Source organism: Lipophrys pholis, assembly GCF_963383615.2.
Source record: "Lipophrys pholis genome assembly, chromosome: 19".
Classification (NCBI taxonomy): Eukaryota; Metazoa; Chordata; class Actinopteri; order Blenniiformes; family Blenniidae; genus Lipophrys; species Lipophrys pholis.
In genome coordinates, this window is record NC_137647.1 from 20,227,913 (window position 1) to 20,254,603 (window position 26,691).

Here is a 26,691-nt window from a genome sequence, read left to right on the forward strand (position 1 = left end):
TTTTCCCATATTATCTGCGTTCCGTTCTCCCATTCCTTGTGGGTTTCCGTAGTTGCTGTTGCACTTTTGCTTGAATTTGTGGAATGACTGAGCTTCGCTGACTTTTTATTTTGGGATTGTTTATGTGCATTTTTAGCTCCGAGGACAATCACAGGAAAGAAGTTGCACTTTTAATGATGTATCTGATGTCATTTTTAAATGTATAGAGAAAAAAAGTCGAAAAATCAAATAGAAACTAGAATATTTCTTTAAAAATTCATAGATTGTTTTTGTGGGCCAAAACGCCCAGCCCTACACCAGCTGAATCTTCCAGATCTTCAGGTTCACTTTCTCGCTCCATTTTGCAATCATTGAGAGTGTTAATAACACATTTAAGTGCTGTCTCCATGCCTTCTTGGGGAATTGTATTGACTTATATTAATTTTGTGCAGATTTATCGTAAACCCAGCTGTGACTTTGAGCTGCACCAACCTTCACCCGAACCCTGAAACCGGCCTTCCTCTCTTACTGCAGAGAGTTCTCTGATTGTTGGCCTCAAAGTCTGTCCCCACAGTAACATGAGTCCTTATTAGTAAAGTGTGCAAACAGGTTGATGTCCCCGCCAGTATAGGAGATCTAGGCCACACACAAATATAGACACAGAGAAGAAGCAGCATTTGAGTGAGAAAATGGAAAAAAGTGTTTGAGCACAGCCTGGAGCCAAAACAGATGGACCGGGAGGAAATTAGGAAAACACACATTACCCAAACTCCTAATTTTACTCAAATCATGGCGTCCCTTCTCCGCTCGGCGAAGCTCTCACTAACTTTCAATAAGCGGCCGGTGGGGATTACGTTCAGAAAAGACGTGACGACGTCTAAAGGTCAGTTGGAGGTTTGTGTCAGCAGGCATGGAGCCGATGCTTCACACTCACCTATGAATGGGATGGAGGCCAGAGAGTCGTCCTCGATGCGGAGGGGCGCGAGGCTGCCGTTTGGTTTGCGTGGGGCCACATCTCCCGTGGAGCCAGGGGCCGAGGCGGAGTCTTTGGGGTCGGGGGAAAACAAAGAGGGTTCTAGCCCGTCCATGGCCAGGGCATAGTGGGGGTTGCGCATGCCGTGCGCGTTCCTCCGCCCGGTGGGAGGCTTCTGCCTCATCACCACCTCCTGAGTCTGTGCTACTTCCACCGCTTCCACTCGTTCTCTCTCGTGGTTGGTCGGCCTGTAGGCCCGGTCCTGGGGTTCTGAGGAGGTGGAGGTGAGCGGGGAAGCAGTGGCGGCAGCGATAGGCGCCGCTGTGCCCTCTGGGTTCCAGTTCAAGTGGGGGCCAGAGTATGAAGGGTCCCTGAAAGAGTGCGCTTGCTGCATGATGCGGCCCGTCTTGCGATAAAACGAGGGGCTGTAGCTGCGGTAGCCCACCGGCTGGTCGTCCATGCTCTGCCCCGGGGGAAGCCGCCTGCTCTGAGGGGCCGCCTGCTGGGGCTGCGAGTGGGACTGGTGATGGTGTTTGGAGTGCAACTGTGAATGCCGGAGCGGCGGTGGCGGCGCAGCCTGTGCTGTACTGAAGTGGCTCCCCTGCCGAGGGTAGGCGTCAGTCCTTGGGGGAGGCTGGGAAGCCTGCTGGTGCCATGACGGCTTCTCGAACCCAGGCGAGACCAGACCAGCTGCTGCCCGGTCCAACATCTCCAACGAGCGGCCATGGCGATCATACTGGGCCAGTAAATTTTCGGAGCGTGTTCGTGTGTAGTTCGAGGCTTGGCGGCCCCTTTCTGGGGCCCCCTCCCAGTCTCCATAGGACCAGTAGGGCTCCCCTTGAGGACCCGGCCCAGACTGCTGCAGTAAGAGCAGAGTGTCCTGGGAGGCGCTGTGTGGCCAGCCACCCGACCGCTGCTGCTGTCTCCTGGAGTCGATGAGGCGGTCTTGAGAGTAGCTGCGGTGTCGGGTCTGCATGCTGCGTCCTGAGCGCTCGGGCTGCTGGCTGTAGTACCAGTCGGAGAGGGCCTGCTGGCAGCGCTCGCTGCGGCCGTGGCCCACCTGAGGGAGGGGGGGGCTGGTCCAGGCCGAGCCGGACTTGCGTGGCTGAGCTTGCGAAGAGCTGCCGCCATGGTGGTTGGGGTAATGGACTTGCAGCGGGCTTGACAGAGGGCCCCCTGAAGAGGAGGAGGAAGAGTAGGAGCGCCCCCTGGTCTGGCCCTGAGGCTGCTGGCTGGTCATACCGTACTGGATCTCCTCGGTGCGGTGTGCTGGACTGCTGTGGCCCACGCCGCCGGGCTCGCCTGCACGCCCCTCCTGCCAGCTGGCGGGGCTGCCCACAGTGGAGCGGTTGTCCAAGGGTGATGAGGGGCTGGAAGAGCCTGGCCAGCGACTCCAGTTATCCAGCTGGTTCTGGCCCATGGGGGCCAACAAGGGGGATCCGACGAGGGGCGCGGTCTTGGCGCGGGGGTAACAGAGGGGAGGCGGCGGCGGGAGGTTCTCCGCTCCCCCGGCGTATGGTTCGTTCCCCGTCAGGTAGGCATCCTGGGAGTACGCCTGCAGGAGGAAGGGAAGACGGAGACGTGAGGAAAGACAAGAGACGCACAATCCTGAATCAAAATGGTGAAATAACTTTCAAACCAACTGCTTCTGCTGTAAACAAATCTGGCAACGTACAATAATCACAACGCTGCGAGTCAGCAACACACAGCTGTACATCACACAACAAGCCTAAACATGGAAGAATGTCTCAGTTCAACCTCTCTGCCACCGTTTGTCTCTGGGGCTCTCAGACACATGCAAGCTCACAAACTGCATGAACTCCCTGGAGCAAGAAGCCGCCAACGCTGCACAGCAGCCAGCTGCAGATACACCCGTCCCGCCCGGTGTTTTGTATTCAAATACAAGATAAACACGCTACAAATATCAAACTTACAATGACCAAATCGCTTTCTAAAATTGCCACACCGTCACTTTTAAAGCAGCAAATAAAACGGCGACTTCCAGGTGAACAAAAAACCGACTCGCTAACGGTCGCTTGCTTCCACACGCAGCTTGAATGCTCTTGAAAGATTTACCTAGTCGTCTAGGCTGTCCAACAGAAGCCAGAGCCTCTCCTCGGCGTGTCTGTCAAACTTTGTAGTGACCACAAACACACATAAGAGGAGGAAGAGCAGAGGACGAGTCAGACTTCTCCTCACCAACACCACTGCTCCTACAACCTGCCGTCCTTCACATTGTACTCTCCTCCGAAAACACCCGGCAATTTGGCTTCTCCTTCTTATTTTTTGTGCGACTTTCCTATCTGCTGATCGCCTTGTTCCCGTCCTCTCTCAGATACTTCCAAAAGCTCCCTCTCCCCTCCCTCTCGTTCTCGGTCTTACTCCACCCTGTGGGAGTGTGGAAGGAGGCGCAGCACTGGTGATGTCATGCGAGGAATGCGGCAGATACAGGCGCAGCAGCGAGGGGAGGAGCGCGAGTTCACAAGAGTGAGTTTCTAATCATAAAATAAGGTTTATTGTTGTTTCTGTTGCGTGGCTCACTGGTGATCTTTTTTTTTTTTTTTTGCATGTGAGAAGTGGATATCATCTAAATCCGGTGATGTGCTCGTTGTGTGTTGACATGGTGCTCCGGGTTAGTGGGCGGGGCCAGGAAAACCATGCATGTTGGGTCATGTGAACGAGCACAGCGCAACCTGTGGAGCGACAAAAATGTACAGTGCATGGGCGTGCGACCGGGCACCGAGTTGTTATTTTCAAACGCGTACTCCGCCGCTCGGCCTTTAATGAACGCGTGTTGTAATCTAAACACAGAGCGCAGACCCGCGTGAGTCACTCTGCAGCCATCCCCACTAAATCTCCACATTCTTCCACGGTGACGGGGGTGAATCCTGGTTCACCTCCGCAAACAATCACGGCATCGTACACAGTTTCCAGAAATGTTGTGAAATCATACGTGTGGTCCTGGTACGTCAGGAGAAGCGTTTTTTTTTTGTTTTTTTTTAATTTGGGGGCAGGGAGGAAAAATGTTGTATACTCACACTTACCAACTGAAGCACGTCTTCATCTTTTGGCATAATGGAGAGCTCCAGCACACTCTCACTGTGAGACACACAGAGGGGAGACACAAAACAAAAAAAAAAGTGAGGACAGCAAGAGATATGGGGGGAAAATAGACTGGACAATTTCATTCCTTTAAAAGGACAATTTGACTTTGAATTCGCTAAAACTCCCATTGAGAGACAGAATTATTGAGATCAGTGTCAGGGTCGGTACCGACATGATTAAGACGATTGGCTATTAAACAGATGCAACAGATTCACATTGACCTGCTTCATCCTCAGTGTCAGTACATCAGTTACTTTTACAGCCCACTCCGTCTTGGTCCCACGCCAGTCCCTCAGTTTCAAGGTCAAAGCAATCCTGATGTAATTCATTGAGTGTGTTGGAGAGATCTTACATTTTGGAAACAAGAACATTGGTGTCACTCGCTTGATTGAGAGGAAAAAAGCTGGATTGTGAATTGAGAACAGCAGCAGACGTTTAGTGTCCAGGAGAAGATTGTGCATATAAAAATAATTTAAAAAAAATAGACTATCATGAAAAAGTTCATTGTTTTGTCAGTTAAAGAAGAGAAAACTCATTGGTGGCCAAGTGCTTATAGAAGGTCATTACCACCAGTTCCAAGTTAATTATGACAAGAATATATTTTGTATTGAATGCCCCAAGAGGGAGGTTTTTTTTAAACTTATGATCTAAAATGATAAACAATAAAACCCCAAACTTGTGTATACAAATATGAAATATCTTAAAATTGAAAGTTTTTCATTATATTCTAGTTTTTGTCATAATAGATGTCATAATATAACTTAAAGAGTGACTCAAAACGCCACTCAACTGTTTTCAAGCTGCAAAAGTTCCCTCTCCACTGTGTGTGTGTGTGTGTGTGTGTGTGTGTGTGTGTGTGTGTGTGTGTGTGTGTGTGTGTGTGTGTGTGTGTGTGTGTGTGTGTGTGTGTGTGTGTGTGTGTGTGTGTGTGTGTGTGTGTGTGTGTGTGTGTGTGTGTGTGTACATTGCTTCAGGGGATGCTTTAACAAAAACTAACACTGCTGACTTGTTGTTTTTTGCTTGTCATGTGTATGGTGAGCAAACAGAGCAAAGCAACACTCTCCGGCAGGCGGAGGAGGACGTACCTGTTCTGAATGAGCGCGATCACCTGCGAGTACGTCTTTCCCAAAACGCTCTCCCCGTTCACTTTCACCAGCCGGTCCCCTGCAGAGCACAGACGCCACCACATCACAACTAAAACACGAGAAAGTTCCATTCTTGACTTCAGCCTTTGAAAGTAAGAGTAAACTGCTGGCTGTGGTGAAGGAGAATTAAAGAGGAGCTTAGTTCCCTGAGGCCGGCTTTACAATAACACAGAGGAATCAAGACAGTTCCTTTATTGTTATTAGTAGCTCCGTAATGATTCAATGGTCGTTTGTGTCATTCAGCGTAATATATGTATTAAGCTTCACAAGTTCAATTTAAAATACTTTAAACTTGATAATATAATTTTGCTGAGTGAAGGGTCTGAACCTGAACATATGATCTGAGAACCCACCAAACACTTCCTGCAAGCTGAAAAACACACAAAGAGCTCAAACTGTGCCTCTGTGTTTGCATATGCTCAAGTAAGGAAGAGACTTTCTGGATGTGACAGCTCGCCTTACACTCTGCTGGTTTGTGTGTGAACGGACTGTGGCTCTGCTGAGGCAGGAAAACAGCTGTGTCACATCCAGATACACCCGAGAAGCTGACTGAAGTCTGTGTTATATCACCGACTTCTTCCTCATTTGGCCTGGTATTTCTATCAAAGACACAAAAATATGTTTTTCTTTCCTGCCGGGCCCCTCTGCCTCATTCATAATACTTTACATCTACTTACTTGTGCGGGATCGCATGACCTTAGCGCTTCGCCACAGATTTGCAATGCAAATTGTAATGTTCCAGCTCCTGCGGTACATGAAGCTTTTACCTGTGCACAAGCCCGCCTGGTGGGCTGGACCTTTGTCCCTGACGTTCTTCACAAATATGGTGTCCATCGGCTCCAGTCGACCTTTCTCACACCCTGAATTAGAAACACCAAAGAGGAAGAAGAGCCCAGATCAAGGACGTGCTGTACGCTTGAATTGCAAAAGAGCTGAACTGTGAGATCAGATGCTCAAATTTCTGGAGAAATCGCTCCGAGTGATGAAAGTCTTTTATTTTGGGTACTGTGACTAAACCTACAATCCTGTTGTCATGCAAGTGTGTAAAAAAGGAGCCTCCAACCCTGCAGTTACATGTGGTTTTCCTGTGTGAATAAATAATGTTTAATCTTATTTGTTTGTTTCAAAAGGAATCTTTTCTTTCGCATTTCAAAGTGACAAATGTGTCATTTAAGTAAAATAATGTTTCATACGTTTGCCAAATGAAATACACTTCACATCCTAATATGTTACCAGCATGTAGTAAATATGTCAATAGAGATTAACAAAACAGAAAAGTTGAAGGCGCTAAACAGCTAAAACACAAGTTACTAAGTGTAGTTTTTAATTTTCAGAAGTAGGTGAAAAAAAATACTTTATAAGATCGATTACATGGACTTCAGGATAAAATCATTTTTCATTTCCATTCGTCTGAATGCGAGTGAATTGCCCTGCTGTAGTTGTAGTGCCGCACGGTGTCCTGTAGGTGGTGCAGAGGGGCTGCAGAGTAGAGGTACCGGGAGGGAGAACAGGAGGTCCCAGCTCATTACATCACTGTGTGATCGCTCTGTAGTAAGGTTTAATGTGGTGCTGTGATTAAAGAGACAATGGAGACAACTCACCCTTTCCGTTCCCGTTCTCCTCGTCCTGCAGGGACACAAAGAGACAGAAACACCATTCAAACTCCTGCCAGGACCACTGAGCCCAAACTCTTTTACAAAAACGTTTAAACGAGTAAATACGTGTCGCAGACATTTTGTGTTTTACACATTTTGAAAGCAATTAATTAGATTTGTATATTGGTTTAGCTATAACAGAATATAAGCATACATTTTTGGATATCAGAAATACACATTTGAAATACCAATAAAAAATATTCCAGCACCTAATGTGGTGTTTAAATATTTCTCTTTTTTTGCTATTTGAGACAAAACCCTTTGAAATGTCCATTTATAGACGAGCAACCAGCATACCTGTCACTGTTTTTTATTTCTCTTATGCTTTCACTTCATATCTTGAACAAACAGATATTACTTCTGAACTCCACTTGTTCCCTTGTTAGAATGATTTCTTAACAAACCTCACACCAGAGCCTTAGCCCTTCTAGTTTCCTCACACACAATAGAAGTTTTGTGAACAAAAGATGAGGCTCTTTTTATTCTGTTATTGTAGCATTTGAGGTACAGCCACAAGAAATCACAGAATATCCCTGCTTATTTGACTAATTTCAGTCTGCGCCGAGATGATCCGGGGGGTTTATTTTCTTTACGAAGCCACTTTGGCTGCAGGTGAGCAACACTGCGCTCCTCCCTGCTTGAAAAACTTTTACCCACAAATCTCACCTAATTTGTTCCAGTGATCCTAGTCAAAACAAACACACAGAAGCAAACCGACGTCCCGGCGTGTTACTGCGGTGAAGGAGATGTCGACGTTCGTGTCATCGGCACAAACTGTTACAAGTGTTTCCTCCAGATGAAAGAAACCTGCTTTGTTTTTTTGGTTTTTTCTATGAGCGTTCAACCTCCTGCGCAGAGGCCGACTTACAGGTTCGACAGTCTGGAGGCACTCGTGACCTCATGCAAACACGCGCAGAGGCGTCCGCAGCCAGCGTTGAGATTTGATAGCTGTGGATTGTCTATAGACACACACACACACACACACACACACACACACACACACACACACACACACACACACACACACACACACACACACACACACACACACACGCCGCGCTGAGTGGACAGTTTGGCGTTAGAGGCACGGTGGGCTGACTGCTGCCCGGCTTTATGCCGCGCTGAGTGGGCTCATTCCAGGATCTGCAGACAATGCCGGGGGGTTTAGAGGCAGAGAAAGGGCAGCAGCCCAGCCCAGAATAGACCTGAGGGCAGGGGGACACCTAAAAACGGTCCGCCATGTCTCACCACATCCCACACCAAGGAGGCTGAGGACGGCGGGCACCGGACTCTCTCATGCTCGCTTTGCAACACTCAGCATTTCTGCAGACACCTGACTCTCATAATGATTATAAACCGTGACATCAGTTTTCCTAAATCAAGTGTATAAATAGGATGGATCACATTGCAGCAGTCTTTAATTCCAGTAGATGTAAAGTCTGATTTTACTTGATGCATGATTCAGAACATGTCAGAATATGTGCAAGACGGTTCTGAACGTCTTCTCAGTGCAGCAGACTTTCCTCTTCCTCTTCCTCATCTCCAATTTCATATTTATTCAGTTCTTGTTTTGAAAGCGATACACAGCAGTGGTAAAATTTGAAAGGTTCCAAACAGAGACTTAGAGGAGGAGCCCACCCTTATAGAACTACATTGTGACCCCCCCCCCACCCCACACACACACACGACAATTAGGCATTATTGGTGAACTGTATCGTCTTTCCACTCGCATGCTTTAAGAGTTTCAAGGTAGAAGCTATGAACAGCTACAAAAAGTCATTCCTACCAGTGTCCATCAAGTTCCTGAACAAATTATAACTCTGTAATATTAAAGACTGCAAAATACTGTGCATCATAAGAAACATATGTACATACGAAGAATACATTTGTGGTATAAAATGTCAACATTTAACATTGATCCATCCATCTTCTATCACAATTTATCTACTTTAAAGCAATTCAAAGACAATATTTACCCTGAAATGTATGTCAACACATTATTTTGCTGAGATCCGACATGTGCAACATGCTCACCTCTCATAAGTGATATTATTGAGTATGCAGGAGCACGTAACTGCAAAGAAATTGGTTCTATGTGTTTTTCTAATCTGTGTAATCAAGTATGAAACAGTCCCATCTATAATAATTAATATAAACTTATTACTTTCACGACTACGCGTCAGGAATAATATCAGTTCTGAAAATGTGGTTACGGTTGGAGTACCGTAGTTTTACGGTCTTTCTTAATCATTTTTTGTGACTTCTTTGCAAAAAGCCAAAGGCAAAAGTCGTGCTGCGAAAAGGCCCTAGATTATTCCTGCCGCTGAGCTCTTACTGACTTTCTCTGGCATCCCCGAGGGGAGGCGTGCCTCACACTGTGGGGAACGCCGTGTCACGGGGTTGCATATGAAGGGAGGTGAGAGAAGGACGCATTTTGATGTCTGATGAGTTTGTAACGTGAGAAGACAAAAGATGTCTCTGTTGGTGTCGCACGCGAGAAACATTTGCAAAAGGAAGTGAAAGGTGTTTCCGGGACCAGCAGACGCCGCGAAACGAGGACACAATTGAGTCATGCACCCGGTGAGCTCTGATAATTGGACTCTACCAGGGTCATTTGGGAGATTTCAGATAAGAACAGAGGGCTCTGTGAGTCCAATTGTCCAAAAAAACATCATGTGACCCTCGTCTTCTCCGAAGCAGAGGAGACAGTAGCAGAACCGGGGCCAAGGGCCAGCAGTGGGCCTATTGTCCGAGCACGGCCTGGTACGGCCTGCCTGCCAGCGAGTGGTACCAGGCTAACACAACAGATCTCATTCAATCGGCGCTGCAATCTGCAGCTGCTGGACGGTGGGGTGGTAAGAAAATAATAGCGGCCTTGTTTGGTGTGGCTCACCCCACCCCGGCCTCCAGATCCCTCAATTTCACATCTGGAGATGTTTGCCCCCGCTACACCTCCGAGAGCTAAACGGTCGCTGGCTCCCTCGACAACAACAGAACAATCCAGAATTCACCAAGGACATCAACAACAACAACAACAACAACAACAACAACAACAACAACAACAACAACAACAACAACAACAACAACAACAACAACAAAAAAGATGGGACTGAAACTTTTGGTCTAACTTATAGGGCACGGAGGGGATTTTACACTTTTCAAAATGAGAGACAATGTGTTTGTCAACCCTTGTGTCCATCTTCTTTCATTAAGACCCTGAAGCGCTTTTCTTGGTTCAGCCTGTGGTTGTTCAGTCGGATAAGCTTGTTTGCTCCTTTTGTCTTTAAGTTCATTTTTGCCCAGCTCAACCTCTCTGACCCTCAGCTGTAGTATGATTAGCTTCATCTCCCTGCTCAAATTGGCTCAGTCCTGAGTTCAGCAAGCTGAATGTAAGCTTTGGCGAACCCTTTAAAATGCCCACCGGGACGAAACGGAAACTACATGTTAGAAGCAGGTTTTTTTAAACTGTGTTGTGAAGTACTTTGTGGCTTTTTGTCTGTGAAAGGTACTATATAAATAAATGTTAATAACTTACTTACTGTGCGTGGGGAACGGACTCATTTTTCTTTGTAGGGCAAAAACAGGAAACTTGGGAAAGGTCTATTTGTTGGGTTTAATTCTGTCACGTGTCACAGCTTTTTTATTTTCTCTTTATAACTATTACAAGTTAATAAAAATCATAAAACACATCAATGGCATTAGTATTACGTGGTGATACGGATTCTTTAAGACACCCAGTAAGAATTTTAGACTATTTATTTATTGGTCAGTTTTACACTTTTCTAACAGGTTTTTATTTCATTATAGTTTTTTGAAATAATCAATTTCTAACTACCTCAATGACTGCTTTATAAAGCGGTAAGTTGATACACTTTAATTTTGCCAATCTTGGCGTTTTCTGAGATTCAGATTCACATAGCACCTCACCTTGAGGTCGGTGTGCAGGGCGGACTCTGGAGGGTAAACGATGAAGTGGCGTAATGTGAAACCGAAACCCTGGGAGTTCTTATGGAGGACCAGCGTCCGGGGACCCTTCCAGCCCATGCTGACCCCCTCCCTTCCCGGCCGGGTCGCCATCGGCGGCCGAGGGTTGTCACTGCTTGAGGAGAGACCATCCCTTCGCCCCTTAGCCTGGGAACACAGAACAAGAACACAGGTGTGTTAAAACGGTAATATTGAGAAACACCGATTCTGCTGACATTCATGAGGGAAGAAATCCACAGCACAGCGATCCAAAAGGAGATTATCACATTCACAGAAGTTGCCGTGTGGAAATGAATTCAGAAAACTACTGAAATTATGTTTTCCTATCAAAAGCAAGAACACTGAAGAAACATTTTAATGACTCTGCCTTCATCAACGGCCCTGAAAGCAGCTCAGGCTGCAGCAGCCATCACTGATGATGGAGGCGGGGGGAGGGGGGGGGGGGGGAGGCGCTGCAGCAGGAATCAGGACCCGGAGTCGAGAATACGGGTCCATTTCCACCCGCTCTCTAAATATCTCGTTCCCACTGCTGAGTAAATAAGCCTGGTGAACTCAGCTGACAGACACACGTGAGAACTGTCACCCTCATGCTGCCCCGGCGACCCACATCTGTCAGTCAAACACCAGCACCTGACCAAACACACGTAAGAGGAAGAGGAGGAATGACAATATCTGCTGTTGGTTACGCCGCAAAGCCTTCATCATTCAAATCAACAGTGTATTAATGTGAACCTGTGTGCATGCTGAAGATCATTGCACACTTTCATACTAACGCAGCACAATGTGATGTACTAATTCACATTTTGGGATGAAAAATCTGCAGGAAGTCGACATAATTTTCACTTTGGTAATAGAAATAACGTTCTGGAGTCTTGTACTGCTGGCAGCAAGTCAGTGTACATTTTAAGTGACTGATTCAAGGATCAGCCCTCGTCGTCGTTCCATCACCACTACATGTCTTTGTACTGTGGGGGAAAAGCCCTAAAGAATGCAAAGGCAAGCAGAAGGTTTCAGCAATGTTGTCGTTGCATGAAAACCAAGACAGGATGAGATTTATATCCAGCGGAGACATTTGCTGTATTTCAACCACCTTCCGCCATGTCATCACCAGATTGATTGATGTAGATTTTATGGCTGTAGGATTGTTAAAAAAATGTGTCCCCTGCTCCTTTTTCCAAGATAACTTCAACTCAAAATGTTTTTGACACCCCCGTCTCAGGATTTATGGGTACCAGAAGTATGAATGCTAAATCCTTTCAGCAGCAACACAGTAGATACGCAAGAATTAAAATTCTCACACAAGCATCATGGTAAAAAACGTGTGGTTTGGATGGCGTGTCACTTCAAAAGGTACAAGCCACAATAATCACATGAAACCTGGAGGGTTCAGTTTAATCAAACCACATCAGACGGTGGAGAAAACAAAAACGAAAACGTGTACTTTAAGTGTACACAAGTCAGACTTATTAAAGAAAAACACCAAGAAGCCCCGTCCTGAGCAGCGCGAGTCGGCTGGCTGGGTTTTCTCAGATTTCTGGAAAGTTTGTTTCCAGTGTGGGAAATTGTTTGTGTTTTTATGTTGGTGTGTCAGAGGTGAACATGTCTAGACGGCAATAGCAACCCCCTGTAACACACACCCCACATTTCATTTCCCGTCACCCTTTGTGCACGCAAACAGTCAGCGCACATTGAATGCTTGCACACAAACACAAGCTCTCACACACACACACACACACACACACACACACACACACACTTGACCCAGCAGGTCGACTTCTGGTCACACAACAACAGGAAGCGGCAGGCTGGGAGAAGGAAGCGGCCCGGGGAAGCGTCGGAGGGGGCGGGATGACCAGCCGCTTCGGGAGGTTCGTCTCCATCCACTGCTCTCGTCTGTCTCCCTCCATCCTCCTTCCTCTCTCCTCCTCCCTTCCACCTCTTCTTCCTCTCTCACCGCATGGATTCGTGCAACGGAAATGTGACTTTTTACACTTTCTTTTCCTCTATTTTTACATTAGTCATCTGCTCCCATTTTAGATTTAGATTTTAGAGGTTGCACATGTCGGTGTAGTGGTTTGAATAAGGATGGATGGATGCCTAGATTTGACATAAGAAAATACCTTTGCATGTCTGTGACTACATTTTTCAATATATTTATATTTTTTTCCAGCGATATATTTCCATGTATATGAATCGGCAGAGTAAATATGTTAGAAATATGTTTTTAAAAAATGGAATGATCTCGCAGTGGCCATACTTTTGCACATGCTGGAGGAAAGCACCTTGAAGTCTGACTATACTTTTCACTAATTCGGCCTATTTTCCAGTGACTATGAGAGTGTATTTGGGGAGTATATATTTTAAAGACTAAGATACATAAATCTTTGTGATACTAATCTTTAGTCTGGCATGACTGAACAATGTAAAGTAACCCCTGCTATTTTCTCAAAAGAGGCATGGAGCGGAGCCCATTATGCGGCAGGAGGCCGGCATAAAGAATCTGCGTGAGGGAAGGAAAGGAGTGTCTTATTAAAATGATAAAGGAAAGACAAAAAGCTGCAAGAGAGGGCGCGGGCGGGAAGAAAGAAAGAAAGAAAAAGAGGAAATGAAAAAGCAAAGGGGAGAAAGGAGGAAGAGACGGAGTGAATTCCTCAGAGGGAGCGGTTTGGTTTGGACAAGTTGAAACACACACTGCAGCTGGCAGCGGCGGGGAGGGAGCTGGAGGAGAGTGAATGAGAGAAGGATGAGGAGGACGGAAAGGAGAAGGAGGAGGAGTATCGGGCCCCGGCGAGGGACAGGCTCCAGCATGCCGGTTTCGACCGCATGGCCCCTCCCGGCGCTGGGAATACCAAACCCTGTGATTACCCAAAACACACAGGGTCTGACTGGGTCTCCGAGCCAGGACCGTTTCCCACTCGGCTGCCCGGGACCTTCTGTCCAGTCTGCCGTCAGCCTTCTCTCCTCCCCCAAAAGAAGCCAGATAAACACCTCTCATGTGAGCTGCCACCTTGTCTGCCACTTCTGAAAGCAACAGAGGAAAAAAAAGAAAAAAGTTGCTGACAGGCCCTGGCCTCTTCAGGACAGGACCGCCACTTTAGGCAACAGGGCAATTGGAATTTTTTCCTGTGGTTTCCACTGTAATCCTCACTTCCCATGTACACTGGAGACGTAGACGAGAGGAAAACCGTGCTCTTGTTTCGCTTGGAAAATAAAGACATTTGGTATTTCTTGCTGTTCTATTAGAAATTTAAAATCTTTAAAGCCTTTTTTTGCCCCCCCCCCCCCCTTCTCTTTGGTCCAGAAAACCTGCCTGCTGAAGCTACTTACAATAACAAGCAGCCCCCGCGGGTCATTCAGATAATACAGAGCCCTGAGGGATCCCATTATCACCTGAAGATTTTGTCACTTGAACACACAGGGAAGCTTCACTGGAGACAATCGAATATGCAGCACGGTGGCTTGTAACGCCACGCCACAGCTTCCTGTTTTGAGTGGGTGTTCAGTGGGTTAAGTGGTGCAGTTTGACAGCACACACACACACACACACACACACACACACACACACACTGAAACGCAGCAGAAATCTCTTCCCTCTGGATAGTTCTCCTTCTGACTTCAATTAAGGAGCCTATAATTAAAATGCATGGCTGAGGAGACGGAAGGAGAGAGCGTGTCTTGACTGAAGTATGCTTTCATCGTCCTGGTTGAAAACAGTTGCCTCCACTCGGGGGTCAGGGGGACGCCTTTTCCTACAGTGTGTTCCGACTTTTAAATGTTTGAGAACAAATCAAAATAAAGTGGTGGATGGTGAAATAGTGAATATTTCAGCAAAATGCACATTTCTTACAGTGAAATTATAAAAAGTCTACCAGTAACAGACTTTATAAAGGTGTTATCAGATATTTCCAAGGAAAAGCATCCTTGTGAGGAGGTGGCCAACCCTCCCACACTATAAAAAACTTCTGGTAATATGTCAACTGCAGTACTACTAGCTTTGTTCTGTATAAAAAATATCTAAAAATACATGGTGTCACTCATACAGTAGTAATTACTCATTGTGTTGCTAGTGGGCTTTCCTGTACAGGACAATACTGCGAATCACATACACACACAGACACACACTCTTCCTGCCAGTCCATCCAGAGGTAAAGCAGCACAGAGGAATGTGGTGTCGGTCGGAGAGCCGGGCTCCTGCTAAAACCCCAGCAGGACAGAACAATAATGCTCTTTTAAACAGCTGAGAGCTGCAACCTGTTTGAAAAGTGGAGCTTTACTGCCGTTACAAATGCTGACGGGTCTTTTATCCCGATAGCCGTCTGTGTCCTGCCGCCCTGAGCCCGGGCGGCAGCCAGGAGGGACGGGGACGCCGGGAAAACCCAATCAGCCTCGTCCTGATCTGGTCCCGCTGGGACTCACCGGCCACTCAGAGGCAGCCATCCCCTGCAGGTCCAGAGGCATCCTTCGTCTCTTGAGAGAGATGCATGTCCGAAAATCGGCAGTTGACTCCAAAAAATGTTTTTAAATAGCGTGCCTTTAACAACCCTGAGGCAGGTTGAAAAAAAGAGCAGCACAAGTGTACACAGTGTACATCCCTCTGTAATTTACATGACAAGATGTTTTATGAACACGTGTGCGAGTGTGCATGCATGTCTCTGTCAATATGAATTTGGTATGTGTGCTCAAAAACCAGTCTGACCCCATTGTTAGCTCAACCAGGCCGGCAGGTGATGATGCAATGTCAGTTAAACAGGGTTTACAGCATATCGTACTTTCCCTTTGTCTAACTGAAACCGATCCAGCCGCCAGTCACAATGAGCTTCATGCCTATTTTTGATTGAACCTCCTGAAGCGTTTTCCCGAAGGAGCTACAGTTCGAGAATAGCTTTTATAGCATGACTCGGTGGCCCAGTGGGCAGAGTGGGCATGTGGCACACAGTCAATGTGTGATTAACCTGTCCTAGGGACTTTTTATGCCTCCTTTCTATCCACCTTGTGGCTGCTTTCAGCTTCAAGGACATCAAATTGTATTTTGATCATTTTCCTTCAATTATGACTCCGTTTTCTAATCGTCTTTACAAAGTGAGGGTGCTCTGACAGGCTTACGTATCAAAAATGTGTATCTCATCCACATCGTATGAAACAAATCAGCAATCAGATGTGGAGATAAAGCGATAAAGGACATATCAAAGGACCTATTTCAGCGTGGCATCGTCACCATCACCAGCAGACGGTAACAACTAGGTGGAACTGCTTTTCCTCCTTGCTTGGAGTGAAATCATCACCGGCGCCTCTCTGCTAAAATGCAAAATGTGTACAGTGTGTGTTTGTCCCAGCTGTGTCCATTACAACTACTCCTCCTCTTCTTCTTCCTCCCCCCACAAACATTCCTGATCGTGGCATTTCTTAACTGTGTCAACGGATCAAGGGAGGGAGTGGGGGGATGGTACCAACTGGGGGAAAAAAAAAAAAAAAAAGACAGAGAAAAATAGAGAAATAATGCTCCACATGAATGCCAACGCAGTGAAAATGACATCATGTGTTGAAGCGATGCCCTAAATTCTGAGGGCATTTCAGAGAGGGTGGGGTGGGAAAAGGTGGTGGGGATGCACAAACGCGCAGCTTGCAGCCTCCACAGCGCCTTGCTAAAAGTGGCACTTTAGCAGCCCCAGTCATCTGTCCATTACCACTAATTAGAAGCTTCGCCAAGAAAGGTGAAGGGTCAATATCGCACGAGCAGAAAATAAAGCAAGTTGCACAGGGAAGTGTAAATATAATATGTTTTAGACCTGTGTTTCCCATCCTGGGGTCTTTGAAGACTTTGGAGGGAGAAAACACTTACTTTCTTGAATCTACAGGAGAAATGGGAAAATCTCTATTGATTTTATTTCGATGTTTTTGAATGTTTGTGAGAGCCGTTGTGTCTGCCAGTGCTTTAGGAGATTGTCAAAGAGGTCTGCAGCCTCTATAATAATTTGGGGGCCACTTCATTGGAGGTTATATCAACCGCAGTCACATTTTATTTAAATTTACAGTCATTCAAAGTGCTTAAATTTAAGTTTGTCTCAGGATAGGCATGTTTAAACATCAGTGTTAGTTTTTATATTCGACAAAAACAGACGATCATGGACTTTTCACAAATGGCTTCAATCTCAACGTAAAACAAACTTCAAAGAGCTAAAACACGCGAACACTCACGACAAGCCACATGCTGAATCCTGACAGAATGAACAAGTTCATAACAAGATTCATCACAATATTCACTCTCTGCATATCAGCTGTGGCTGTCAACCGCTTCAACCATCGAGAAATTATCTAAATTCCTCGGTACATCGTAGCGTCAAGAGTTTTCCACAAAGTGTAAACGAAATGTGCCTCAAAGAACCACAAGTATGCACCTGAAAGGTTAAAGAATCAGTCAACCTGTCAGCCGAGCGGCTAACAGCCTCTTAACAACGCCGACAGTCACCCTGCTGACATCTAATGTCATTAGCTGACGACTAATGACTAATTGCATGCTACACTTTCTGGAGTTTGTTCTGCTGATATCAAAGCGTGCAACAGTAATTCCACAAACCACAAACATCTCCATGGCCACCGAACAATACATCTGAATCATATTACGGAGTGAAATGCAGGGGGGGGGATGTCAATCACGATGTCGCGTCAACGATGAAGCAGCACAGAGATTTGGTAAAAGTTTATCAGACACTATTTGAACAATAGATTTGTGAGTTCATTGATGTGTCGTAGAGAAAAATGGGAAAGAAATATTGGACTTTTCTGAATCCTATACAAACCGTCCAAAGATGTGAATGTGAGTGACTGATGGATTGGTGACCTGTCCAAGGTGTCGCTAAGCTTTGCCTGGTGTCACTCCAGACCCCTTAATGTTTTCATGATAAAAGTTTGATCAACTGATAAAAAAAAAATGGAAACCAACATCTAAATGACCTTATAAGCCAAAAATGTATCAGTCATTATTTTTCTTTGGCAATTCTTAAGACGCTCTTGCTATTAAGTCATTTGTATGGGTGTTGGCTAATATCATTTTCCTACCTCTGTGATTTCACTCCTGAGCAATCATTTTAAACTCAGATTTAGGGTGAAGGTTGGATGATTCAGAATAAGGATTGGGAGAAGGGAGTAAAGATTGAGATTATATTAAAAGTTTTTTTTCTCCCTCTGCTTTGCCCATTGACCGGGAAGCTGATACTGTAAAGACAAGGGCTCTCTGTTATATTACATTACTATAATATCTTATAATTCTGTGATTTGTTTTAGTTCTAGGTTTGTGTATCACTAACTTGGATCCAGCGGACAGATGATCCAGATTTCCAGCTCCCCTGTGATTCCAGCCCACTGTTTTTGGTCTACGTTTACCTATTCATGTACAAACTAACGTATATTAAAATGTACAAAATTATTAGAGACCATTTATATATCCTCCAATTAAACAATCGGCATCAATGAATGATTCTATCATATAACAGCAGAAACTGACTAACGCTTCTAGTCAAAACCTCCCTATCTGGTCACTTGATGGTTGACCTCTTCTTACCCTGGGCTGGTGAAAGCTCTGGGTGTGCCCAATGGGCATGACGGAAGGTGTAGGGGGCAGCGGCAGGCCGGTGGTCCCACGGAGCACTGCCAGCCAAATGCAGCGAGGTTCAGGGGAGCTGCAGTCCACCCCCACCGGGTTCTGGAAGCTCCAGTCAGACCCGGCCGGAGCAGGGCACGGGAGCATAGCAGCGGGCATCGGGTTGGCCGAGTCTCTTCACATCCACATTGCTCGCCACCAAGCGTGGGCTGCTCACACCCGGGCAGCGACGGGAAATGTCACAGACAGATGCAGAAATGCAGACAAGGCGACGAGGCCAAGAGAGGATGGTTGGTTTTAACTACAAAGTTTCCTTCACGGGGATCCCCCAGGTCACGTCTCTCAGGAACTCCTCGACTCCCGGCTCTGGTCCATTGCTGTCAGTGCTGAGCAGCGGGGAAAAAAGTTTAATCCCACATGTTCCACATCACAGCCGGGCACTCCTGACCTCCAGTGAGTCTGCAGGGTTTAGCCCAGAGGGAGCAGAAGGCAGACTCCTGGACAGCAGATGGAGGAGTGTGTCTGTGCGCCTTTCAGGGATCGGAGGTAGGTCTGGTTTCACTACGGACACACAGAAACAACTGACTGCGTCCCTCCTGTCGGTGTCCAGTGATGCTCTGCATACAAAGGCGCTCTGTCCACCCCCAAAACATACACTGCAATCCCAGAGGAATGGATCCTCTCTCTCTCTCTCTCTTACTCTCTCTCTCTCTCTGTCTCCCGACTGGTCGCTCTGTCTCTCTCTCTCTCCTTCAGTCCTCCTTCTATACTTCTACTGCCAGATGAATCTCTTCATCTCACTCTCAGGCTGCGACTGTCTTCTATCGCAGCGAGCGTCGGCTATTCCATCCCTCTCTGCCCTAAGTCCCTCCTTTTCTCTTGTGCTTTCTCTTTCTTTCTTGTTTATGTTACTCAATCCAAAACCATCACTCATTCCTTGCACGCCAACCGGTCTGACTGACAAACAACTCTTGTACAGTGAGGTGCGATCCAAAAACCACCCGGGGCAACAGTGAAGAGGGTGCGGGTCTCCAGCAGCCAACGGTCCGGCTGAGGGTATCTGGCGTAGGGTTTGATGCTGATGGGTTAAATCCGGTGTAGATCCCTCGGTTGTGGAAGGTGAAGAGGAAGCCCGGTGGCGGCTGCTTACATGTGTTGCATGTGTGTGTGTGAGAGAGTGTGTGAGCAACACAATTACAGTGACAAAGCTATGATCCTGGGTGCTAAACTTCACAAAAAGCCAGCCCTCCCTCCACTGCCTGCCCTCCAGTCAGAGGGGAGACACACACAAAAAAAGAGAGAGAGAGAGAGAGAGAGAGAGAGAGAGAGAGAGAGAGAGAGAGAGAGAGAGAGAGAGAGAGAGAGAGAGAGAGAGAGAGAGAGAGAGAGAGAGAGAGAGAGAGGCCAATTTCCAGCACAAAGAGAAAAGAAAAACATTTCCCTTGCTGCTGTACTCCCTCTTTTACTCCTCTTTTGCTTTTGTTTAAGAGGTGAAAATAAAGAGGAGGGAGGATGATGGTGGTAAAACACTGAAATAATGAAAAAAGGAGGAGAGCAACAGGAGCAGCCAGAGTTAGAAAAGCTCTGCTGTATGTCAGCATAACCTCTTTATTATCCCACATTTTCTCTCTTTTTCACACACATGTGGATCCATCCCCTTCGGCACTAAATCAGTCGGCGAGGGGTCCCGCCCCTCCCGCTGTGGTCGCCCGCATGTGGCAGAGTTCTCACCAAACAGCCGGGCGTCCGGAGACGTGTGAGAGTGGCACACGGGCGACCGGCGGCTCTCCCCACTGACGCTCGCACACCACACATCCGTTACCAGTGAGGTTAGACAGGTTTCACCTGCCACTCAGCGGGACAAGTACCAACTTGACTGGAGAGGGCCGCGATGCGTGCAGAGATCGTACCCTCTGGATACGCTGCAGCTCGCCGACAAGAACACACACTGCAGGCTGGAATAGTTTCTACACCATGATGAGGCCGTGGAATTAAAGAAAGATGATGTGAGGGGCTCAGGACTTAGAAATCACAATGCAGATGTTCTCAAGAATAATTGTTATGAATGATATCTGATCACATCTGTTTGATAAAATATTACAGCCGGAGATACGCAAATTCTTCTTCTTAGGGCAAAACTGTTAAGCTATTTGCATGAGAGTATTTACGTCAAGGCAGACAGCAAAGGCTGTGATTGGTCCATACATGACATGCTTATGTGTGGGGCGACATGGCTCGGTTGGTAGAGCGGTTGTCTCCCAATTGGAAGGTTGCCGGTTCGATTCCCATCTCTACATGCCGAAGTGGCAAGACACTGAAGCCCAAAGTGCCTGGATGAATGCAGTGTGGCAGTGAGTGTCAGCTGTGGCTACATACGTAGTTTAACACCATCAAGTATGGAATGATGCAATGTAAACATGAAAAGCACTATATAAAATCTATGCTTCATTATCATTCATATGACAAAATCATGCTATTAGTTTAAATTTTTTTATTCTGTTTGTACCAAAACAAATCTGACATTTTAGGACAGAAGTCGCAGGATGTATAAAATCAAACACGGGGCCGTGATTCTCCAAACTTTGGACGTGTCCAGATTAGGTTTACATTTTGGTATAATTCTCTGTAGTGCAAAATATTTTTTAACATAACGTCACTTACGTTTGCACACATTTGATTCATGAATGTGGATTATTTTCTAAAATGCAAAAAAAACCTAATAAATAAAAAGCAATACTACAGAGAGCAACTTGGATAATAGTACACAAAATAAAACATGATAAAAGGAGTAAATGCCCCCCAGTTAAGTCACAAATGAAGATCCACACTAATTTGGGCTGACGCAATATAAAATCATGCGGTTCAGACACGCAGAAGGCAGCGCAACAAAGAGCTGCAATGTGCAACACAAGCATGAGAGTAAACCAGTCATGAATTTCTCTGGATACAATTTTGAAATCATATGTTTGATGGTAGTGTGACGCCAGATTGGTTGATTATTGATTGTATAAAATGTAGGAGAGATCTTTTATAAACGCCTAGATCCAATATTTTGTGCCATTCCTAAACAATTGAAGTAGCACATTTCAAACAAAACACAAATCAAAGCAAGTTCAAGGCTTTTTTTCAAGCATTAAAGTGAGCAGGGACGTCGTTTTCTTGTCTACAAATTCCATTTTCCTCCCGACAAGAGACGAACTAACTTTTCCTTCTCTAAAGAGTTATATGGCCTCAATTTAAAAGGCTTTGGATAGATCCTCCCCTCAATTTATGCCCGGTTTAAATAGTTTATTGAGTCAGCTTACGCTCTCACTAATGCAAGCGCACACACGCACGCATTCCCGTTTAGATGTGCACACAAAGGCTGCTGGTCCCGTGCGTGTACGTCCACACAAGCACATGCCACATGTCCCACTGAGTCACAGCTGAGTATAAATACACAAGGCTGTGTAATTATGGTTCCTCTTAAAGTCAGAAGGCTGCGGCGGTAAGGAAGGGAAGGGAAGGGAAGGGGGGGGGGTTCCAGGTCTGGGTTCATCACACCGCCTGCCGGGACCGCCCTGCCGGATCACCGACGGCTGCAGAGAGGAGGTCTGATTATTCTCCTCCTGGATGGAGAGACGTGAGAGAAATGCACCACGCCCCCGTGGAGCCATGAGGAAATCATAGGAGGCCGCCACTGTCGACTCAGGCAAGAGTTTATTATCTGAAAGCACACAAGCTCCTCTACACAGTGGCTGCACAAAGAGTGTGGGGTGGGGGTGGCGGTGGTGGGGGGGTCATATCACATTTTTCACAATAGCAGTTAGTTTTGGCGAGGAGGGTGCAGCGTCTAATTTGGAAAACAAAAGCTCTCTGTCCAGCTCCCTCTCCCTCTCCTGAACCATGGAGGCAGTTACAAAACGAGACGGAAGAACATGAAGAGGAATGAAAAAAAAAAAAAAAAACAAGAGGCTGGCAGAACAGAAAAGGAACAAAAAGGCATTGAGTTACAGTTTACAAGACGGACACACAGTCACACGTGAAGAGTTGTGACAATAACACACCAGCCCACCAGCGACCCACGTCTGGGCCGAGGCAAGTCCCGGCAGGCCGGCGGCTCCACATCCATCACCGGCATGAGAGCAACAGCATGCCGCTCTTATCTGACTTGTAACGATCTGCACCTTGAAGACAACTTCAAATTAGCACTTTTTCACCACGGCCCGCCAGCATCAAGCTCTGCGAGTCAGGAAGTCAAAGGGAGACGTGTGATCGCAAAGGAGCCCCCCCCCCCCCCCCCAGTAACACATCAGTGGAAAGTGAAAGGCAGCGGGCGGGAGGAAGCAGGGGGGGGGGGCAGGAGGAGGCGGGGGGATGCGGGACACAGAGCAGCAAGGACAGATATGTTTTAATCCCTCCTTCGTGCTCATAACAGGCGGGCAGATTAACAAAGACGCAGGCCAGCCGTCTTTCCACTGCGCCCTCCTCAAAAGACAAAACTAACTTTTTTCCTCCTCTCCACGGTGTCTAGACAAAGTGTGGACGGATGTGGATTCCCAAATATATATATTTATATTTTTTCACATTTTAAGCTACTATTGTTAACAAATGCTGAGATACTCATGGTTTTCAGAGGGTTTTCTGGTTGGTCTTGTGGTAGTAAGACACCTTTAATTTGAAATGCCTGGCAAGTCTTTATATATAGTCTGCACCTGGTGTAACAGTTTGGCACTAAAACTGTTAAACATATACACTGTGAATGTCACTAATGATTTATAGAGTAGTGGTTAGCACTCTCACTGCATGTTAAAACCTGCCTGACCCTGCTGCTGTCTCCCCCCCCCCCCCCCGAAGCTCTACGGCGCCCCCCGAGGAAGGCAAGCGGCACACTGTGAAAACCACTGTTCTAAACATTAAAGCAGAGCTGTGACGAGAAGAAAACAGCTGAGTCTCAACAGGTAAGAGTGGAGTGAAGAGCTGTGGACTGCTGAGTGAGCTCTGCTGTGTCAAACAAACCAAGCTGCAGACGCAACCATGGGAAGATCTTCTTCTAAACACATGCTGCTACAATAGAAGCAGGGGACAAGGAAGGTCGCTGGAGGACAGTGTCGCGTTTGGAGCTTCTAATGAAACAAAGCCAATTGCCTTGATAGAATAACTGGGATCTGGAAAGGAGGACACCAAAAGCTCTTGAGGAGAAGTGTCCCTGGCCCTGGGATGTAAATTCTGTCCTCTGCTGGTGAGGGGGACTCTGTCCTCACAGTCCTGACTCAGTTTGTGGGATGGGAGGTGATGAGGCAGCGCCATCATCATCTATCTGTGTCATCACATGAGCAAAGTCACTGGGATTAGATCACGTAGATAAGAACGATGCACAGCAGCGGTTACAGAATGAGTAACGGGATATGAGAAAATCTGAACTATGCAGGGTTGGGGCCGTGTTTTTCTACCACTTAAAAAGAAGTGCAGTGGTGGTGCAGTGGTTTGTACTCTACAGAATGAGTACCTTGGTGTGTTTCTGGGCTCCCTCATGTAAAGTTAGCCTTTTCTCATCTGTGAGGATTTTCCCCCTCACAGTCTACAGACTTAGCTTACGTATAGTGGCTATAATTTAGTCCTATGTTTCTCTCGGCCCTGTGATGAACTAGAAACCTCTTGGGGATGTAAACATTCCTTCTCCCAATGGGATAGAAGCCCCGACTTGACATTTAAACATGACCATAATTATGATGCATTTAACAAACATCTTTTTACTAGTGTTTGCAAATTAATAAGAGAAGTTTTAGCTTACCTAAACTCAAACATTATTTGGATTTGTGCAGTAATATTGCAACTAAAACTTGAAATCAGCATCAACTGATTAAGTGGCAAATAAAGCCAGTTTCACTTTCAACTTTTGAGGATAAACTATGATAATAAAGTAGCAAATCGAGGATAAAACTATTATTTATTTCTTTAAAAGATGTAAAGTTGTAATTGATCTTATTGGAAGGGAAATAAAGTTGATCCATTGCATCAGTAGTACATAAAAATTGTTGAAATAAATTGTTTAAAAAGTTGAATTTCGTGTCAATATTCGTGCATCACATATTTTGGTCATATCTTGAGGTGTAATATCTGGTCTTGGCTGGGATTCCTAACGCGTGGCGATGGAGTCGATTCCTCTGTCTAGACAGACAATATGTGTAATCTGTGGAAGTGGATTCCACAAAAGCAGACGCTTGGGTGAAAAAAGGACATAGCTGTTTTAAGCAGGTTAATTTTAACTTTAATCTCCTGTAAATCCCCCCCCCTTGCTGCACAATCTATAGGTCGCTTGTGGACAGTGTGCAGGGAGCAGCTACCAGCCTGCAGACACTAGAGGGCAGCCACTACACAGGCTGGAAGTGCAGATGGGTGGAGAGGAGCAGGAGTGCAGCAGCACTGGGATACAGGGCAAAGGGTGGGGAGAGTCTTCTGACTGCAGTCTTACTACAATGGCAGGCATCCGTGTGGGTGTGGGTGTGGGTGTGGGTGTGGAGGGTGAGCAGGTCCAAGAGGTCGACCTCCGAGCGGCTATCTCTGATCCGCGCTTGTAAGTGAGTTACTAATGGATAAGATCAGAGTCGGGGTGGGAGGCGGCAGCCGGGGGTCACAGGGGTCACACCTGTTGTGGGTTTTGAGGTGCGAGCAGCCTCGGACGATAGCAGGTGGAGTCAGAGTCGGGGTCAGACATCCCATCAACCCACAGCTGATAGGACCTGGGTGGTCCCCCCCCCCCCAACCCCACACACACGCGCACACACACACAGGCTGATAAAACCATAACAACAATAAGAATGCGGCTAACTTCTGGACTGTGGAGAGTGAAAGTGTCCCACCTGAGCGCGTGCTCCTCTGCGAGACGCTGAAATGCATTATGCATGCATTCTTCACGTGTGCGTTACGGACCCAAAACATGAGGTCAGGCCACGGCGTGGAAACACTCAGTCGGGCCAAAAGTTTGGGAAATAAATAGTCACCCACTTACGTCACCGTACTCGCTGCTCCAAAAAGCTGCAAAAAGCTCATTATAGGGTGCGTGGAGTTAATTATTAACGCAAATCCCAACAGATCAATCACTACACACAGACACAGAGACTGTTTTAGTTCTATGTTAAATCACTGTTTACCTGTTCTCGTTTAGTTTTGTCATTAGAAAAATTACTACAGGAGGTAAAGAAAAACCTTCAATCAATGGTTTATGCTTTATGTGGCTCATCAGAAAAATGTGATCATTTTATACTTAATAATGATTGGTTTATAGTTGTAAAACGTCCTTTACTAACTGTATAAATCACAGATTATCATTTACCACAGTGGCTTTTGAAGTTTGGAGTCCCCCAACATGATTTTTCCTTTTTAATATTTGAGAAAAATGATAATAATGAAAAAATAGTAAGGGTTTAACTATTTATCATTTCGATAATTTACACATTTTTAGAACTGAATTGGATGGAAGTGTAATGAAGAAGAAATAGAGATATTAGTTTGGATATAAAACCAAAATTGCTGGGAAAGTTCCAGACTAAATATTAAGGTATACCAGACACTACAAATGAAAAACATTCGACTAGCCTGAAAAGAATTTTATTGAGTCTGGATCACAACTGCTATTAACAATAGTTGAACTAGAACTATGACATCAAAGCATGATGCATTATGATGACTCCTACCAAAACCTTGTGATTACTACTGATGAGACTACTTCACAGGCAATTCCAACTTTTTTGAAGTGTTTATTTTAGCGGCTAGAATGTGATCATCTACAGTAAAACAACTTGTGTTTTGAGACCATCAAGATTTCTAAAAAGCAAATACTGTGACTGCAATGCACTTGAGCAGAAGCCATTTAAATAAAAGTCTTAAATATTTCATGAGTCATTGAGGAGACCTAACAATAACTTCCCCAAACCTCGAGGCAAGTCTCTGTAGCAGGCCTGATGGTGCTCATAGTGTCTGCACCGGCTCCACCAGCCAAGACGCAACACGGCCCTCTGGAGACGCAGCACATAAAACATTATTGACCGGCTCGGGACTGGAGATGTGTTCATTGTGCAGCATCCAGCATAAGGGAGCGCGAGATCCATGAGTCAGCCCGAGAGCCGGCCTGCCGAGCAACTACGTCAACAAAAAACTGCACGCCGGTGAAAGGGAAGGAGAACGTCGAAGGGGTGGATAGAGATGGGGGGGATGCAGACAGATGTTGAGAAAGCAAACACTAGCAGAGGTGGCGAGGGGGGGATTACTAAG

The 26,691-nt window shown here is 46.1% G+C and overlaps 1 protein-coding gene across 1 annotated transcript in view; it reads right to left on the bottom strand.

The window, feature by feature from the left end:
- arhgap23a (Rho GTPase activating protein 23a) overlaps positions 1 to 19,254 on the bottom strand; it is a 36,409-nt gene extending 17,155 nt beyond the window's left edge. Inside the window, 7 exon segments of the mRNA XM_080487909.1 lie at positions 914 to 2,507; positions 3,991 to 4,051; positions 5,143 to 5,221; positions 5,970 to 6,062; positions 6,804 to 6,828; positions 10,785 to 10,988; positions 18,400 to 19,254. Of these exon segments, the coding sequence (XP_080344035.1) occupies positions 914 to 2,507; positions 3,991 to 4,051; positions 5,143 to 5,221; positions 5,970 to 6,062; positions 6,804 to 6,828; positions 10,785 to 10,988; positions 18,400 to 18,597 (2,254 nt within the window). The 5' untranslated portion in view covers positions 18,598 to 19,254.
- Between the last annotated feature and the right edge of the window lie 7,437 nt (positions 19,255 to 26,691).